Below are 18,105 nucleotides of genomic sequence, written 5' to 3' on the forward strand. Positions count from 1 at the left end.
AGCACCGTGCACCAAGGTGTCTGAGGACTCTTGTCAGAGTCATTTATTCTCAAAGCTTGGCTCTAGACCAGCCTCACCCAGCACAAAACTGAATGTTGCTTCTGTAAAACCTGAGGCATCTGCTCTGGCATCTTGGTCAATGTCCAAGGGTGGTAATTGCATTCTGCCTACTTGTGAGATCTCCTAGATTTCTAATTAGGTAGTATTTATGTTCTCTCCAAAAAAGATTATGTACAATGTTGCTCTGCCCATTAAAACAACAAGGCGTCCACCCTAAGTGATAAAGGAGCATCTCATTGTGACATGAAGCCGTCATGAGGTGGGAGCAGGCTTCCTCTGGCTTTACAATGAGCCAGCTGGCATGGCGGCTTTCAACTTGGAGGAAGCTAAGTATACCAGAGGGATTAAACTTGTGGTTTTCTGTGCCATTTCAGAGAAATAATATGCACATATTTCCACTCACTTTAAATGATTCTAAGGTCATGTCAGATGAAAAGAGGATTGAACTACAGCCCCTTCTCTCACAGCTTTCCTATCAAAATATATCCCACATGATGAGTATAGAAACTAACTTCCTTCTATATACTAAGTATGCTGTCTCATCATTGCATAGTACATGACTTTATATTCTAAGCTATCAATAACCCTAACTGAGGTAGTTTTGGTTTGCTTAAATATTCTAAAAGGTCAAAATTTTAAATTATTTAATGTGCAAAATTGCTTTCATAAATGGACATAACTGAATGGTGAGATAGAAGACATCCCCAAAAATGTGAAATGATCCTCTTTTGGATTAAACTAGAAAAAGCACAAGTTTTCAATGCCTAAAATTATGTTGTATTCAAATAAAGACCCATACACACGATGAAGAGAAAATCTCTAATAATTTATTTGACCTTCAGTTTCACATTGTGAAAAAAAAAATAACAGTTTTACAAAACCTCAAAAATGTAGTAGCAAACAAGTACATATGAACACGAACACTTTACTTCTTCAACTTATACAGTTTTGTATGTGAACCACATATTCAATAGTCAAGAGAGGGATATTATTCAGCTCTAATCATTCTTATTCAGACAGGTGTCAAGCCCAGAGAAAAGGGGGCTACACAATTATACCAGAAGTGGAAGGCTGCCCTTTGTTATCTGTTTCCACAGCAACCAGTCCACAGAATAAGAAGAACCTTCTCTGTCTTATGCCAAGGTTTTTGTGTGCAGTGTGCTGTGAATTGTATTTGCTTCAAAGTGTAGGACGTTTCACAGGGTGAGAATGGTCAAGTAGTGAGCCCAAATGCCTCCATCAATTCAAAGAGCGGGGAGTCCAGAAAGTTCCCTGCAGGCTGGGGGCCCACCCTGACCACAGCTCCCTCTGGCTCACACACAGCAATTAATAGAGAATTCAAGGACAGACCACAACTTTGAAACAGCTGCAAAAACTTCACCCTGCTTTCAAAAGCCACGCAGTGACACCCACATGTTGGCAGATTTGCATCATAAACTACGGAGCGGTAACTGCTACAATATACTGCCAGGGTACAATCAGACGTTTGCATTGTTTAGAACAGGGGTCCCCAACCCCCGGGCCGTGGACTGGTATCGGCCCTAGGCCCGTTAGGAACCAGGCCGCACAAAAGGAGGTGAGAGGAGGGCAAGCGAGCGAAGCTTCACCTGCCGCTCCCCACCGCTCGCATTACCTCCTGAACCGCTCCCCACGCCTCCCATCCAGGTCCTTGGAAAAACTGTCTTCCACAAAACCGGTCCCCAGTGCTGAAAAGGGTGGGGACCGCTGGATTAGAACACATCTAGAAGCGAGGGGCTGACTACCGCAAAGTATTGAGACCCTTTGATCCCAACTGTTCGTTTATTTTGGTCCAACTATAGCCCACTCATTCACGGCACGAACAGACATGTACAATTAGTCTAATATATTCAGGTGGAGAGAAATGTGAAGGACTCATCTGTCATTAGACAATGCAAACACATGATGTCAAGGGTTACTGGTCTTAAACCCTATTTTCTAAAATACAGTAATGAGAGAAACAGCAATGAAAGCAGTGCGAATTGCAAATTCTGAGCTTCCCCGGACACCTGTGAGGAAGCACCTAGGAGTCTACCACTAATAACTATCACGGCACGTGTTTAGGAAACAAGCACTTGAACTAGCAAAGAACGTATTCACAAGTGATTCCCAACTCTCCCAGAAAGCCTCTCAGCAAGGGCCACTGCTTACAATTCTTTGGTGTTTGGGGGCCATCATATGTGTCACTTTTGTGCACCAAAGAGTTCTTTTAGAGACTTACCTAAGAGGGAGCACTAAAGTATACAGTGTACCCATGTGAATATTGCATTGGAGAACTTTTAGCATTTGCTAAACCCTACAGCAGGAAGAGAGAAGGACCCATCTAGGTCAAGTAAATCCGGTGAGTGAATTAATTTCCATCCGTGAGTGTTTCGTTTTCTCCTGTTAACTGTGGTTATGGCCAAGCATTCTCATAGGGTAATAAATAGATAAATAAATAAACTTTGGACAATGCCTTTACCTGTGCCCTATATACAGAACTAGTCCATAGCATTTTCCAGGATTTCAGGATATTACACAGAGGAGAAAAAAAAAACAACAAAGAAAACCACAACTGCCAAGCGATTTGGTCCTTTTCAAATTTCAGTAGCTGAGATTGAAGCGAGTGAATTGGACAGGAAGGAGAAGGGAAGAAAGAAGCCTTCCCTTGCCCCAGGAGTCATTGGCAGGACCACAGCCCACAAAACCCCAGTCAAAGTTGATGAGTCTGAGAAAAATGACCTTCATGCTTTCTCTACCTCTAGGATGTAACTTAAGTTTCTGTCTTGTAATCCTTCCCTGTCTTGACATTTACAAAATCCCACCCCCCACCCTTCCCAACCCACCCTCCAGTTATATTCCTAATTGTAACTCCAAAGTTTTCACTTTTGTGCAGCAGAGCACATCATAACAGCCACAAAATTGTGCAAAACGTACAACCATTCACACGCGTCCATACACGTGAAGACAACTGTAAGCATTGTTTCAGCATGCAGGCCTCAAACAATAAATAGCTAAATCTACAACAAATTTCTTACCAGCCAAGGGAAAGTTTAAAGTCACTTATAAATAGAAAAGAACATCTACCAAACAGCTACCAACAATGTCCCCATTGTTCAGAAACGTTTCTGGGGAGCACAGCCCCTCGGAGATTATCGTAGAGTCCAGTGGTCCTCACTCTGCAGCCAGCCCAGCAAGCGTCCCTCCAGGCCCCCCAGTTGGGCTTTCAATCTCCAACAGCAGCTGGTGTGGAGGCTTCAAGCTTGCTCCTCAGAGAGAGGTGACAACCATTTCAAATTTTACACATAAATGGTGGAACCCATGGAAATCAAATGCTGAATATGGTACAGCAAGGGAAAAGGGCCGGCTTTTCTCTCCCTTTGAGGGGCTGATTAATGCTGACATTAATCCACAATTACAAGACAAGGACTAGATCACAGGTTCATTCATTCATATTTAAACCATGTGCCTCTTGCACTGAAATATCCCACCACCCCCCCTTCCTTCAAGTCCAGTTAGAAGCATTTACAAGGTGTGGTGGATTGGACTGTAGCAACTTCTTTTCCTTTTTCTTTTCTTTCTCTTCATTCAACTTGGCCTCTCCAAAGTAGAAATCCCATCTTGTCTCATTGAGGGATGGAGTCAGCTAAAATAGAGAAAAAGGAAAATTTTTTGTTAGTCTCAAAATCTGAAAAAAGAAAATTAAACTTGGGACAGAGTAGGTCAATATCTCTTCCAAAGGTCCTAATTACACATTCGGTAGGTGCCCATTCATGCATACAGATGGCCCAACAAAAACTGTGGTATCCGAAGAAAGATCTTCGCTTCTTTCCTAAACATATATACGTTTAAAATTCAAACCTATACATCTAGGTGCTGTTACGAGTTGCCTTCTTCTGCTTCCGACATTCATAATTCCTCTCCACAGTTCAACAGAGCCACTGTAAAGTGATCACCAGAGGGTCACAAGAGATTCCTTTGCCAATCCCCTCCCCCTGCCTTGGGCCCATTTACCATAAAGGATTCCAAATTAAATTTATTCACCATATAGAAGGCAGACATATTAATCCTCTTATTTAAATGCATCTCTGCTATTCATTACGGCAGAAATCAGTCTCGCTTTCTTTCACATGACAGCATACCAGGCCTCACCAGCCCAAGGCTGGAGTTTATTCTCCAACTTCATCAGTCCACACTTAGGAGACTCGGGCTGTGGTATGCAGTGTTATTATCTACAGAATTAACCGCCATCAAACGTGAATATAAATTCAAGGTGCGATAACCACGAAGCCTGCACGTTTCATGGGAGCTGGGGTTTCCCCATACCACCCATCCTTCCCATTTAGCTAAGTCTAATTTTACAGGAGAGTTTGCAGAGGGCTTTTGCCTTTCAAGTGCTCACCCTATCTGTTCTTGGAGCCCATTTCCAGCCCTAGCATAAGAGTCTGCAGCCCCAGTGCTGAAACTCGAAGTACAGACAGAGTGAATTCAGGAGGGGCGCTCATCACTTGCACTGACTTCTTCTTGCTCTTGTGTGTTCGGAAGTCTGATTCATTTCATTAGTTGTTTCTTTTGGCAGTTTCATAACAGTGATTCAAGCTTTCAAGGCATTCCTTAGACTACGGGTGTCATCGCCCACCCTCACCTCCTTGAAACCTATACCTCAACATTAGGCCTAAAGAAAGTGTCTTGTAATATGAAATGTCAAGATGTTGCATACTCAAACAGAAAAACAAAAAAACCCCCAAACAAAAACGCCACTAAAAAGGGGGGCCGGGAACAAAACAAAATCCAAACGCCGTCAAGTTGGGTGCCACACAACACCATGAAAATGGAGCGAAATCAAAAGTAATTTCCTCTTTGTCCCTCCCAGCAGCTGGGAGCAGCTGGAGAGAGTTAAAATCTCCTTGGTGGATAAACTTTTAGACCCAGGGAAACTTTTTGTTAACACTGTATTAATTCAGGTAGCGCCTACACGTGGAGGGCAAAGCCAGGTCCCGGAAGCGTTTGCAGCTTAGGGCTGATACCTACACAGCACCTCTTTTAAGTCACTCCATCCGGTTTAAGTGTTTTAACACTATCTTGTGTGTAGTAAACTTTAGAAATTTAAACCAACATTCTCTCCGTCGGAAACTCCAACAGTGGCTTTGATCAGCCCCAGGCCACCCTTTAAAAAGGGGAACCTGGCCCTGTCGAATTTCCTTATTCTGTGCTTGAGTCTCTGGCTAAGAGCACCGAGGGCAGAGGGGATGTTGTTTCGAATATAACCGGAACACTTTATTTGTTCCATTTCCCAGGGACCGGACATGTGTGATTAGGTTCAAATACCCAGGAGAGGGTGAATTCGAGTGTTTGCCAACATACTCACTCGGGGCTGAGAAAGGAGGTACCAAAAATGAAGTATAAAGATAACAAGCTGATAATAGTCAAAGAAACCTCATTTTCGCATGACACACAAAGCTAATTCCACTGCGAGCTAAGGTCTAAATTGAAGAGAGGAAAGAAAACTAATATGAATATTGAACACTTAATATGTACCAGGCACTGGCTAGGTATTTTCACGCCTTTCTTTTCTTTTTCCTCATTTATCAATTCACCCAAGTCTGAACTGGGACAGATCTTAAAGGAAAGCACAAGTCGAATCATTCATTTGACAAAGGAGATCTCTGAAGGGAAGAGAGGTCCAGACTCCACAGCTAGAAACAGAATGTACATGTGGTCTCTCTCTTTTCTACCTATATGACATATAGGACGCCAGCCACTTCCAAGGATGCCAGCCAATTACCATTTGGATGTACCGCCACCATCACTGGCAATTTTTAAGGCTCTCCGATGCATATATAGTCAGTTTTGGACTAACACCCAACTTAGTGCACTGTTAATTGATGCTTTTGCCTAGAAGGTTCTTTAAACCTGCTTTAGAGTTGAGTAATGCATTCGTATCGCAAATGAAATAACCCCTTTCAGAGCATTTGTTTATTCAGGATTATTCAGATGCCAGCAAGGCTGCAAAAACCAGTCTGGTGTGGGACACTGTTAGCCCCATTTGCTCCCCAGAGGACGGTTCTGACAGTTCCTGCTCCTTTGAAGGAGTCTCAGTCCAGGAAAACATTACATTACTAAGAACTGTTCTAACTGTAACAGGCTGGAGGAGATAACTGAAGCAATGAGAGAAACAGAACGATTACATGTGAAAGGGAGGCCAGTTTTACTGGTGTTTCTAAATGAGCTGTAAGAGATGAGGAAAGAAAAGACAAATGAGTCCAAACCCCTCGTTGCTAGAAGGTCCCCTTCAAAGATGTGAAACATACTAGGGAACACAGAACCAAACCTTTCCAAGGAATGAGTTCATTTTCCCAGCAGTTCCTCCAAAGCAGATTTTTAAATTTTATTCTCTTATTATTAGTAATGAGCCCATTAGTCACCAAAACAAATCAACCCATTCCCTGGGTTCTGTGCTACACTTAGATAGCTTAAGTGATTCCGGGGCCAATCCTGAGAATGCTTAAAACAGCAGCAAAGCGGCCATTAGCTTTCTGAACCCTGAACTGTGTAGGCCTATTAATTATTTGAGCCAAGAGTATTATATACTCTTAAGTACACAAGACAACCATTATGTACCCAGATATATGACACAGAAACACAACTTTTGTTCGCCCTGACAATGGGGTCAGCTTGACTGATTAACTCTGAAAAGCTGCAGGAAGGGCAGTTTAGATGGCTCAGTGTGTCCACACATCAGACAAGCTTATACAATGCAGGTGCAAGCTTTTACAAAGACAGACCTAGACTACTCAAAAGTTAATAAATGCCCTAAAGGGGGCTATTTTGAGGGGGGGTGGTGAGAAGGAAGAACCTTTAAAATAAGCTAATGAAGAATTCTGGACAGAATACAATGTGAATAATTTTCAGCATTCAATTTTTTAAACCCCACTTCATTCTAAAAAGGGTTTGAGGAAGTTAAATTTAAAAATCTACAATTGGGCTTCCCTGGTGGCGCAGTGGTTGAGAGTTCGCCTGCCGATGCAGGGGATGAGGGTTCGTGCCCCGGTCCGGGAGGATCCCACGTGCCGTGGAGCGGCTGGGCCCGTGAGCCATGGCCGCTGAGCCTGAGCTCAGCAATGGGAGAGGCCACAACAGTGAGAGGCCCACGTACCGCAAAAAAAAAAAAAAATCTACAATTATTTCCTGGGGTGATAACAATGTGAAGTTTATTAAGTAGCCATTCGGCGTGAGCTCAAGTGCTTACGCTCTGGAGCCAGACTGCCTGGGTTGATGTCTGGACCAACCCTTCCTCTTGCTAAGCCCTATGACCTTGGGCAACTTACTTAACCCCTGTGTACATCAGGTGTTTTCATCTACGAAGTGCTCTCATAATAATATCCCACAGGGTTGTTGTAAGGACCAAATGAAATGATCCACGGGAAACACACAGCCCAGCTGCCGGCACACAGGGAGGGCTCAGGAGGCGAGGTTCCCAACCTGGCCATAATTAGAATCACTGAAGAACTTTCTAAAAATGCTAATGACTGGGTCCCACCCAGACCCAATGAAACCCAGCCTCTGGAGTAGGCAGGTTTCGAAAAGCTCTTTGGGAGACTCTGAGGCCCAATAAAGGCTGAGAACTACTGGCTTATGTTTGGGGGGTTGCAGCTGTGGTCAACACAAGTGTTTAAGTTCCGGGGTACAAGTGCTTTTATTTGTAGTTCACGTAGAACCTCTGTAGGATGGGCTACATGGAGCCTGTTTCACTCATGTACGGGCTTACACAGCTAGCTCAACCATACGGATACTTACAGCTAAACTGACTCTTACCTTATGCTCACTCTCTTTAGGATGCACTGTGTTTAAGAGGGCAGATGTTTCCAGGTACTGACAAACGCAGTAGGGATAAGCGAGTACGGGACCGTGGTTATGCTGTTCCACGCGTCCAACGTTGGATCGTAGCAGTCCAGAGTTTTGCATCGCTGAATGCCAAAGTACCCTCCAACCACGTAGAGTTTGTTTCCGGAGGCCACAGCGTGGCAGCTCATGCGCTTTGCTGTCACGTCTCCCACCTTGGTCCACTGATAAGTCTCGCTATTGAATTTATAAGCAGAGCAGGCGGAGAACTCGGTATCTCCCCCCATAATAAAAATCTGGTTACCCAGCACAGCTGCCGCCGTGTAACGCCAGGGCTGGGGACAGGTGGCCGGGACCGTCCACCTGTTTTCACACTGATCGTAACACTGAACCTTGGGGAGCTTGTCATGACTGACGCTGGTACCTCCGAAAGCAAACAGCTTGAGCTTGGCACTCACCACGGCGGCATTGCTGACCCCTTCTCGAAGAGGGGCCACCATGGTCCATTTGTTGGTTGTGGGGTCATAATGTTCTACTTGCTTTAGAGAGACTGAGGGGGAGGCCGGGAGGCAGCCAGTGGCAGCAGTGTGCCCCCCGACCACGTACAGGCAGTGCTTCAGTTCAGCAGAGCCATGGCCAAACCTGGCCACCAGCATGGGGGCCGCCTTGGACCACTCCTCATGCAGGGTATCATAAACCCAGACATCTTTTGAGACTCCATTCTCAGACCCTCGCCCCCCAGTAATGTATACTTTGCAGCCAATTGCACAGGCACTGAACTCTTTTCTTGGGCTGGGGATGTCGGCCTTGGGAATGATCTCTTTGGCCTTCTGGTCGACCAGATACAGCTTGTCACACATGAAAGTCTGTCCTCCCAAGAGGAAGAGGGCATGGCCAGTTTTCCGGGGCCGGGCACAGAGGCTGGTCACCACGCCATCGTTCTGCAGGATTTTCAGCTTGCACCTGATGGCCTCTTCCACGATCTCCTTGCTCTTCCTCTGCTTGGTGATGAGCTCCTCCATGGCCACATTCTCCATGAGATAGATGGCCGGTAGCAGAGCCAGCCTCACTGTCTGCAACAGCTCCGGGAGATAGCAGTAGCGCTTCTTCAGGTCGTAGCTGATCCAGTTAATTGCAGACTCGTACACAAGTCTTTCGTCTTCTGTCTCCAGTTCTTCACTGGACAAGAGCTGCACTACCATGTCCTGGGGCAGCTGGAGGAAATCTTCGTTCTTCCTGATGGTCTGGAAATTGCTGAGACACATCCTCCAGGAGAGCTCGTACAGCTTGGTGCACTGGTGCGCGTCGGACAGCAGCAGCATGCCCAGGCAGTTGGTGGGGTGCAGGTTCTTCTCTAGGAACTCGGCGCAGGCATCCCGGATGTCTTGAAACTCCAGCATGTCGCCAGCTTCCAGGAGCGATTCTGCGTTTTCTTCATTGATGATGACCCGGGAGGAGTAAGCATAGTCGAGGAGCAGCTCCAAGACTTCCGGGTGGATGGAGTTGTCGAAGTTGACTTCGCTGTCCTGGCTCTCCTTCAGGCCGCCGCTGAACATGGCTTCAAAGTAGCGGCTGCACGCGGCCAGCACCGCCCGGTGACACGGGAAGGTCCTATTTCCGGCATGGAGAAGGACGTCGGTGAAGAGACGCTGCTGGCGTAACAGGTTCAGGTGAGTGAGGACACTGTCCGCGTAGGAGGACTTGTGGAACAGATAGATGTTAATGGAGCCACTGCTGGCCCTGGACTTGCGGTTCTCGTGCACGCTGACGGACATTTTGTTTCCACTCCTGAAAAACAAAACACAACTATTGAACCTGATGCTCCCAGTGTTCAGAACGGCCGAACCAAACCAGCAGTTGTTTTGGACAGAGGAAACAGAACACTTCGCTGTTGGCCCTGCCGCCTACTGTTCTGAATAATGGACAGCCAGACCTATACAAAGTCAGAGACGGCTACCTACCTATAAGGAAAGACACTTATTATAATACTGTTGAGCTATTTAAACTATACACTGTTTAAAAAAAAAAAAACCAATCACTGCTTAAGAGCAGGTTCATCTTGGAAAACCTGATTGCCAACCTGCAGGTTATTGAAGTCCTTGAGAATGTAACTCAGCAAAAGCCAAGAGGAGCAAGGTCTCATTCTCACAGCTCCCTGGCCCTAGTCCAGCTGATTCACCGCTGGCCACTTGAAATGCCAGGCCTCCAGCTCTCGTAATGCCGGCATGGGCACAGGCTTTAATGCCCTATGCAAGCAACATAAAGCCATGTGTAAAACAAATACCTACTAATTAATTCCATTAAGAATTCCTTTGGTAAGACCCAGTGTCTTACCAAAGTGTAAGTGCAGTAAATGGGAAATGTAACATTAAAACCACAGGCTTAGGCCAACTTCTAAAACGACCAAACCTTTATTTATCATTACAAATAAATTGTAACCAGACACCTCTACCACTACAGCATCCTGAAAGAGCCCCAATATAAACACAACCATATACAGATCAGCAAGCTATCATGGAAACAGGATACATTCTGGCCAGTCACCACTCCCCTTTCCTGCTCTAGCAAAGTCAGGAGTTCTGTTGTTCTGTTCTCCCTGCTTTAAATCAAATCTTAGAAAACCAGTTGCAAGAACAAAGGATGTATCCATCCATCTCTCTTGATTAAACAGGGCATCACCAGGACCATTCTTGTGTACCTGCAAACGCTGGCACCTGCATCTAGGGAGTCCAAAATGCAAATGTCGCTTTATCTAAATCAAAATACACACGTGTGTGTGTGTATGTGTGTTGCCTGCCATTGTTAATTTAGGGCCACTCTAGAAGTTATTTGCTGACTAGAGTGTTTTCCTGAGTATCTAAATGGAAATTATAGCAGAACCGAATGCTCTCTTTGGCTTTCCTCAGTAATCCAACTGTAGGCTAAAGATACAGGACATGCCTATCACCTACCTTCAAAAATTGAACCATCTTTTTCCTTTTTCACCCTACCCTTCTGTTACTTCAAAGAAATAATGGCTTCAAGAACCTGCCTGTCAAAGGATTCCTAGGGAAACTGTTTATACCAGGAGGGTAAACTGCGTGGTTACAGTGTCTGTTCCAAACACGGAACAGCCAGTCCTTATGGCAGAGCTGAAACCCAAGGCCTGCTTGTTTCCTTCAACCTGACCAGCGGAGGCAAGGCAGGCACAGAAAACAACAGAGGCAGGTACCTAACTTGCCTTTGACACACAGGCCTCATACTATTAGGAGTTGCAACTTGTTTTCTTTCATTTTGAGCATGTAACTTTTCACTGTGAGTAAACTGACTTAGTGGAAGAAAATAAAAAACAGAGTCCTACGGCTCTGGTGTTAAGAAGCCTTTACGAAGCACCCATCAGTCCCACAGTGACTTGGGCTTTGACAAATGGTGAGAAGGCAAGCATCACCACCACCCTCAAGCTAAGCCTCTATGGTCTAGTCCATTTTACCCAATGCCCAATGCTCCTAAGAGCAAGTGACAGGACCCTATGTGAATACACTAGGTTCTCCAATGTGTTAAAACAGTATTAGCATCCCTGCTGTTTTCCTGCTGTAGTGATCATTAGCATTAGTACATTCAAGCTGAAATTCTTTGAGGAAGATTTTAAGCCTAAACCTCAAAAGATGGTATAAATATTCCTATGCCTTATACAGAAAGGTGCAAGAATTTCAAATGAGTAGATGTTTGTTGTTTTTTTTAAGCTAATGCTTCCAAAGCAACCTCAAAAGCTGCCTCCTGAGGATGGACCTAGAGATTATCATACAAAGTAAGTCAGACAGGGAAAGACAAATATCATATGATATTGTTTATATGTGGAACCGAAAAAAAGATACAAAATAATTTATTTACAAAACAGAAATAGACTCACAGACAAAGAAAACAAACGTATGATTACCAAAGGGGAAAGGGGTAGGGGGGACGAATTAGGAGTTTGGGATTGAAATATACACACTACTATATATAAAACAGATAACCAACAGGGATCTACTGTATAGCACAGGGAAATATACTCAATGTCTTGTAATAACCTATAATGGAAAAGAATCTAAAAAAGTATATATATATATATTATATATATATAATATACACATAATGAATCACTTTGCTGTACACCTGAAACTAACAACATTGTAAACCAACTATACTTCAATTAAAAAAAAAAAAAAAAAAAAAGGGCTTCCATGGTGGTGCAGTGGTTAAGAATCCACCTGCCAATGCAGGGGACACAGGTTCAAGCCCTGGTCCGAGAAGAGCCCACATGCCCCAGAGCATCTAAGCCTGTGCGCCACAACTACTGAGCCTGCGCTCTAGAGCCCATGAGCCACAACTACTGAGCCCGTGTGCCACAACTACTGAAGCCCACGTGCCGAGAACCTGTGCTCTGCAACGAGAAGCCGCCGCAATGAGAAGCCCACGCAGTGCAACGAAGAGTAGCCCCTGCTCGCAGCAACCAGAGAAAGCCTGGGCACAGCAGTGAAGACCCAACGCAGCCAAAAATAAATAAATAAATAAATAAATAAGTTGCCTTCTTTCCGGCTAAGAGTGAATGCAGCTCTGATGGAAGAATGAGGCTGCACAAGGTACACAAGCACCAAAGTGCCTGCAGATTGAGCTGGAATTACACCCACCCGGCCCGGAAGGTGTTTCCCTAAGCAGTGTAAAACAACGCTCACAGCCAGGCTTACACTTAACAAAACAGTTTAGAAGACCTTGGGATATAGGATCTGCATCTCTTTGCATCCTGTGTTTATGTTCCTCTATTTCCGAGGTAGGTTCATAAAGCCAGCAGAAAGAGCCTAGCTTGTCACCTTGGATGCCACCCAGATGGAGAAGTGTGTCTGTCAGTCAAAATCCAACAATCTTGCAGTGATATTTGATTAAAATAAAAGGTAAACTTGAAGACCCAAGGGAAATGACTTCCCTTCTAGTTTAAAATTATGCAAATGTGAGAACACCAGCAGAAACCACATATACAGCCACTAAACACACCTTCAACATGAAATGAATCATCCTTCTGGCATTTTTTTAAGCCCCCAGAGAAACAATATTTGCATGCCAAGTTAAGTGGCAAAAAAAACGCACACATACACTTAACCTGCCTCTACAAAGAAGGGGAAAAGGGCTGCTATTACCAGTGAACATCAAAAGGGATTCTAGCTACAGTAACTTCAGTTCACTTAATGCTCTTTAACCAGGCTCTGGGCCTCCAATACTTAGCGGCGTGTCACATTTCTTTGGGTTTTAAACCTGATCTCAATGCAATCAAAGGAGAAACCAGGCAGATTTTCTCGGACATTCATATTATTGATAACAACATAACATTATAAAGAGATTGTTAACAAGAAAAGTATTTTACTATACAGTCCTCTATAACACCTGTAACGCTCTTTAACACTCTGGCCAGGCCTGTGAGGGCGACACCACACACACGCCAAGTTCAACAGTTCATCTCCACCCTGCCCACCAATTCCTATCCTTCGAAACTAAGCATGTTAAGACTAAATACTTCCATGAGAAGAAACTAATTTTTCAGAAACCAGTTTTCATTCATTCCCTACAGACGCCTGGCCGCAGTGAACGTTCCCTCACTAGGGGTGTCTGCGCGTGGCCCTATTGCTCACCGTGCCGGGTAGGGTGCAACGTGGACCAACAATCCCGCGCGCTCGACAATGCTCTTTCCGCTGGGGGTGGGGAGGGGTGCGGGGGGGATTGATCGTATCCCGGCTCAGCTCCTAGCTCTCCAGCAGCTCGCCCGGGCGGCGCGCCACCGAGAGGAGCCCCCTCCAGCAATGCCCGGCTCTTCTTGCTATGGGAGGGCAGCGGTGGACACCAGGTCTCCGCCCCGAGAACAGCTCCCCACCGCCGCCTAAGTCGGAGCTCCAGGCTCCGAGGAGCACACACACCCCTGGCGATCACATCCCGCAGGCCAGGCAGCCCCTGAAACCCGCGGCGCCCGCAACAGGTCCGCGGAGGTAGGAGAGACTTACACCAGTGGCGACCGGCCACAGTACACGACCGGCTGGGTTCTTGCCTCGGTCACCGGGTAGGGAGGGGACGGAGCGGACGTCTCAGCCCCAGGAAGCAACAGCGACTGCCCGGGCGAAAGGAGCGCGCATGGAACTCTGGCTCGCGGGCTGGTTACCGCGGGCGGATCGCCGCGGCCTCACGATCCCCACGGCCTCACGATCCCCACTTCGCGGACTCCGCGCCCGCCACCCGCGGAGTAGCTCCCGGAGTGAGCTCTGGAGGCGAGAGCGAGCCCGCGGCTGCAGGAGCCGCCGAAGGAGGCGGGCTGTACCCTCGCGGGAGGAGCTGGAAAGCGCCTTGCGCGCCGGCGGCCGCCTGGCGTCTCGACTCGGCCTCTGCAGCGCCACCACCGCGCCGCCTCCTCTCCGGCTTCCCGAGCACTCTGCTCCCGGCCGCCCAGCGCCCGGCTATAAGCGGAGCGGCGGGGAGGGGAGGGGAGGGGAGGGGAGGGGAGGGGAGGGGAGGGGAGGGGAGAGGGCGCGTAGGCAAAAAGTAACACCAGGGGAGGGAGGGGGGAAGCGCGTGAATGCGGCCAGCGGAGAAGGAGGAGGAGGAGGAGGAAGGGAAGGAGGACAAGAGTCGGAGGAGAGTGTGTCGGGGGAGTTAGTTGTGAGAGGAAGCGGGGGAGGGAGCTGTGGCGAGTGGAGAGGGACAAAGCGCACGCAGAATCTCAGCCAAGAGCAGCTGCAACCCTCGGGGATCGCGAATAAAACAAGTTTTCCTGCGTCGGAGTGTCTGCGTCTCTAGCCCAGCCGGGTGCTGAGGGATCCTCGGCCGGGGAGCGCAGCCCCTCGCTGTGCGCTCCGAGCTGCGGGAGCCCGCCTGATGCTCAGGACAGGGCGACGAGGGGCGAGCCGGGTGTCCGCGGCACGCGCCGTGGGCGCGCACAGCCCGCGCGCTGTGTGGGATATCTGGAGAGAGGACAGTGGCGAGGTTTGGACACAATTTTGGACACTCCGAGGACACCGCAGGTTGGGCAAAGACGGGCCGTAGGGTTTCTCGGTGGCAGAAAGACTCGAGCCCCAGGCGCTTCCCGCCCCCCAGTCCTCCCTCCCCACCCCCCCGCGGGTGCTGCACCCGCGGCTGGACTCTGCCCCACGCCGCCCGGGGCAGCAGCAGCCCGGCGCTCTCCGGCGAGGCGTGCACCACGTGCTTTGCAGCCAATCGCCGCCGCCGCTTTATTCAAAGCGACCCGCTCCTAGGAGCTACCCCGCCGCCGCCTCTTCGTAGCGATAAAGCCTCAATCGCCCTCTCAGACTGGGCCCTTTCCTGTCTTTTATCGCCGGGTCGTGTTAGGAGTTCAGCAAAGAAATGGTTCAGCACACACACGTTTGAAGCGCCCTTGTGCCACGAGAAGGGAAGGCGATTAGAAAACTAATCTTGAACGGCGATCACTATTTATGAAGCCCACTTTTGATCTTTGTACCAAGGGCTTGTCTGTCTTTCCACTGGGAGCTGAAATGCCTGTTTTTCTTTTTATTGGGTATTTGGAATAAAGTATATGAATGAACTGTAGAGATTACCGATCCCTCGTTTTACAGGTTAGGAAACTGAGGCCCAGGGAGATGTGAATTGTCCAACTAGAGGGCACACAGCTACTTGCAGTGGTCCAGCCCTATAGCTGGAGTGGGGACCCAAGACGGAGTTTTCTCTCCCCACTCCACCTCCCAGCTTTCTTTTAAATATTAGATGCAGAAATGGTTTAACAGGCGCAAGAGGCTCAGCCTGGCGCGCCCAGAGACTGCCTAAACCAAGGCTCTGTCGGTCCTTTAATCCCACTTTCCTTTATACGCGGTCCCTTCTGGTATTCGCTCTGAGAAATTTCGCTCCTTGCAAACAAAGAAAGACAGTGCCCTCTGAAGTCCTTTGTTAGCATTAACTCGTCAGCCTCACCACGAGCCTTTACAAATCTGCTTCATATTTTAACGTATTATGCAGAGTCTCGGCTTGAGACTGCTTCACAAAGCCGTAGAGGACAGATCAGTTCCCGGTCAGACCCACGTGCAGGGGTCTGTCTGCCTGCTGCGAGGTAAAGACGGGGAGCGCCGCGAGCCGACCTGGTTCCTAAAGATGTGGATAAAATCAGCGAAGACCAGACAGATAGAAACACTGTAGACGTCAGAGATAGGTGCTGAAAAGCCGGGAGAGGGAAACGTGAAGCTATTGCACATATGTCTTTTTAAAAACATGCTTGGGCAGCCTGCGACAAGGAGTGGGGGGAAAGTGATCGGTGCAGCCCCCAAAGGCACCTCCTCCAAGTGCTTTGTCTGTCTGGGCTGTGGGTCAAAAACAAGCAGGTTGGTTCTGAAGACCAAATGTTAATGTCTTCCTCGGGGAGTGGGACTGGGGGTGGGGTGGGGTGTTCTGTTTAAATTAAGAGATTAACATTTTTTTCTCATTAAGGAGTATTTCCTTCTTACTTAAATTACCTAACAAATCTACTGGGAACTGTACCTAGATGACCCTGCCTAGGAATAAAACATGTCCTCAGTTCAGCTGGTTGGCTGGGGATTTTGCCACAGAAAGCCACTGAGCTAGGAACAGGCCATCTATTTTGGCTGCATCCTTACCATCCAGAAACTGCAGTGTCCTTAACCGAGGGGCGGGGTGGAGAACAAAGTTTACATGTCTTTCCAAATAGCTTTGCTAAGCAGGCAGGGCTGAGAAAAGAGTGAACTCATCTGGCCATTGTGTCATCATCCACCGATGCTAATTTCCTGTGTCTGTTCTACCTAACGTTGCCACCTATCTATGCTTCAAGAAAAGAGAAGGAAAAAAAAGTTGTGGCCTGGAAAATCTTGAAAGTATTCAGTGACCACATACATTTGCTTCATCTGCCTTAGGGAGATAAGCAACATGGACGAAGGGAAAAGAAATTACTTATTATATGGGTAATGAAAACTGGAAGAGAAATGACCTGCTGCAAACCGTACACTGGTTTGCTTGAACCGATGTATGAAAAGTTTTCAGGCCTATGGGCAGTTTCTAATGTTTATTCCACAGCTGAAAGTGATTTGCAAGTTAGCATATTACAATCACAGCAACTAAAACTGTTATTCCTCCAGCGTCTCTCAGCCAATCCTAAAAGTAATTCTTATCACTTCACTTACAGGAAGAAAAGGTGAGCAAGTCTTGTATCTGTACAAGAAGAACTCTAGATAGACTTGTGATCAAAATGGATGATGATAGACGTTGTAGATATGAGTCATAAACATCTTGGGAAATACTACAGACATCCCTGTTGTACAATGGCCACCACCTCCCTCAAGATGTTAGGCCGGTCCCCTGGGCCCCCGGGAGCTGGTCTGCGCCTCTGCCTTGTGACACCAAACCAAGGTCTTGTTTTTAATGCTATTAAGAAGCTATGCCCAAGGCTTTGGCCTTGTTATCTCCCTTAACGATGTTATTTTGTTAGGCTGAAAAATAAGCAGCATGGGGTTAAATGTATTAGCTGCCTTCAAACGTAATTTATCTTCATTCCGTCCTAATTTACACTCTGGCTGAATTAATGAGAATGATTTAATTAGCACTGTGTGACCATAGTACCAGGGACAGGACAGCTCAGGGGATTAGACCAAACAGTGGCTAAGCAGCTGCCATCCTGCCTCCCCGTGGTTCCCCGCACCCCGAAGCCCCACCCGCATTTCAGACACATTCCCTGACAGTCTTCCAAAAGTGTCCTGTTTGTTCGTTGCTCCTCTTCCTGAATGTGTGACGAACATGGCACTGCTTTCCTTCCTCCTGTGACTTATGAAATGGGCCTCAAGACTGTGGCCTGTAGTTAGTGTGGTCGAGAGCCTAACAGCCTGACAAAGACTTGTGCTCTTCCTCCCCTAGTGTCAAGTTCGTGCTGGAAGTGGATACCCAGCCAGGGACGACACGCCTCACCTTCCACCCCGCCCCCCAGCCCGCCGTGGCGCACACGCACGCATGCGTGCTTACATCTTGGACGCAACACCTGTGGAAGGAAAGGGAGGGAAGCTGAATGGGCAGGGGAAGAAGTAGAGCTGGGGTGCGCCCTCAGTCAAGGCCTTGGCCGACCCCAGGTGGAGCTCAAGAGCGGAAATGACCCGGCGGAGTTGTCCTCAGGTAAGGCGAGAAGGCCAGGCTTTAGAGGGCTGCTGCATTACCAGTTGCTGAAAGCAGGCTGGCCAGGAA

The 18,105-nt window shown here is 47.5% G+C and overlaps 1 protein-coding gene across 1 annotated transcript; it reads right to left on the minus strand.

Moving 5' to 3' along the window:
* Nucleotides 1–865: 865 nt before the first annotated feature.
* Nucleotides 866–14,807, minus strand: ENC1 (ectodermal-neural cortex 1). The gene is made up of 3 exons (XM_059062762.2): nt 13,908–14,807; nt 7,873–9,687; nt 866–3,703 (listed from the first exon to the last, which is right to left on the minus strand). The coding sequence occupies exon 2, from the start codon at nt 9,672–9,674 to the stop codon at nt 7,905–7,907; it is 1,770 nt and encodes a 589-aa protein (XP_058918745.1). The 5' UTR covers nt 9,675–9,687; nt 13,908–14,807; the 3' UTR covers nt 866–3,703; nt 7,873–7,904.
* Between the last annotated feature and the right edge of the window lie 3,298 nt (nt 14,808–18,105).

This window comes from Kogia breviceps, chromosome 4 (assembly GCF_026419965.1).
Source record: "Kogia breviceps isolate mKogBre1 chromosome 4, mKogBre1 haplotype 1, whole genome shotgun sequence".
Lineage (NCBI taxonomy): Eukaryota > Metazoa > Chordata > Mammalia > Artiodactyla > Physeteridae > Kogia > Kogia breviceps.

Coding starts and splice junctions, on each gene's coding strand:
- ENC1 (XM_059062762.2), bottom strand. CDS start 9,674: ATGTCCGTCAGCGTGCACGAGAACCGCAAGTCCAGGGCCAGCAGTGGC.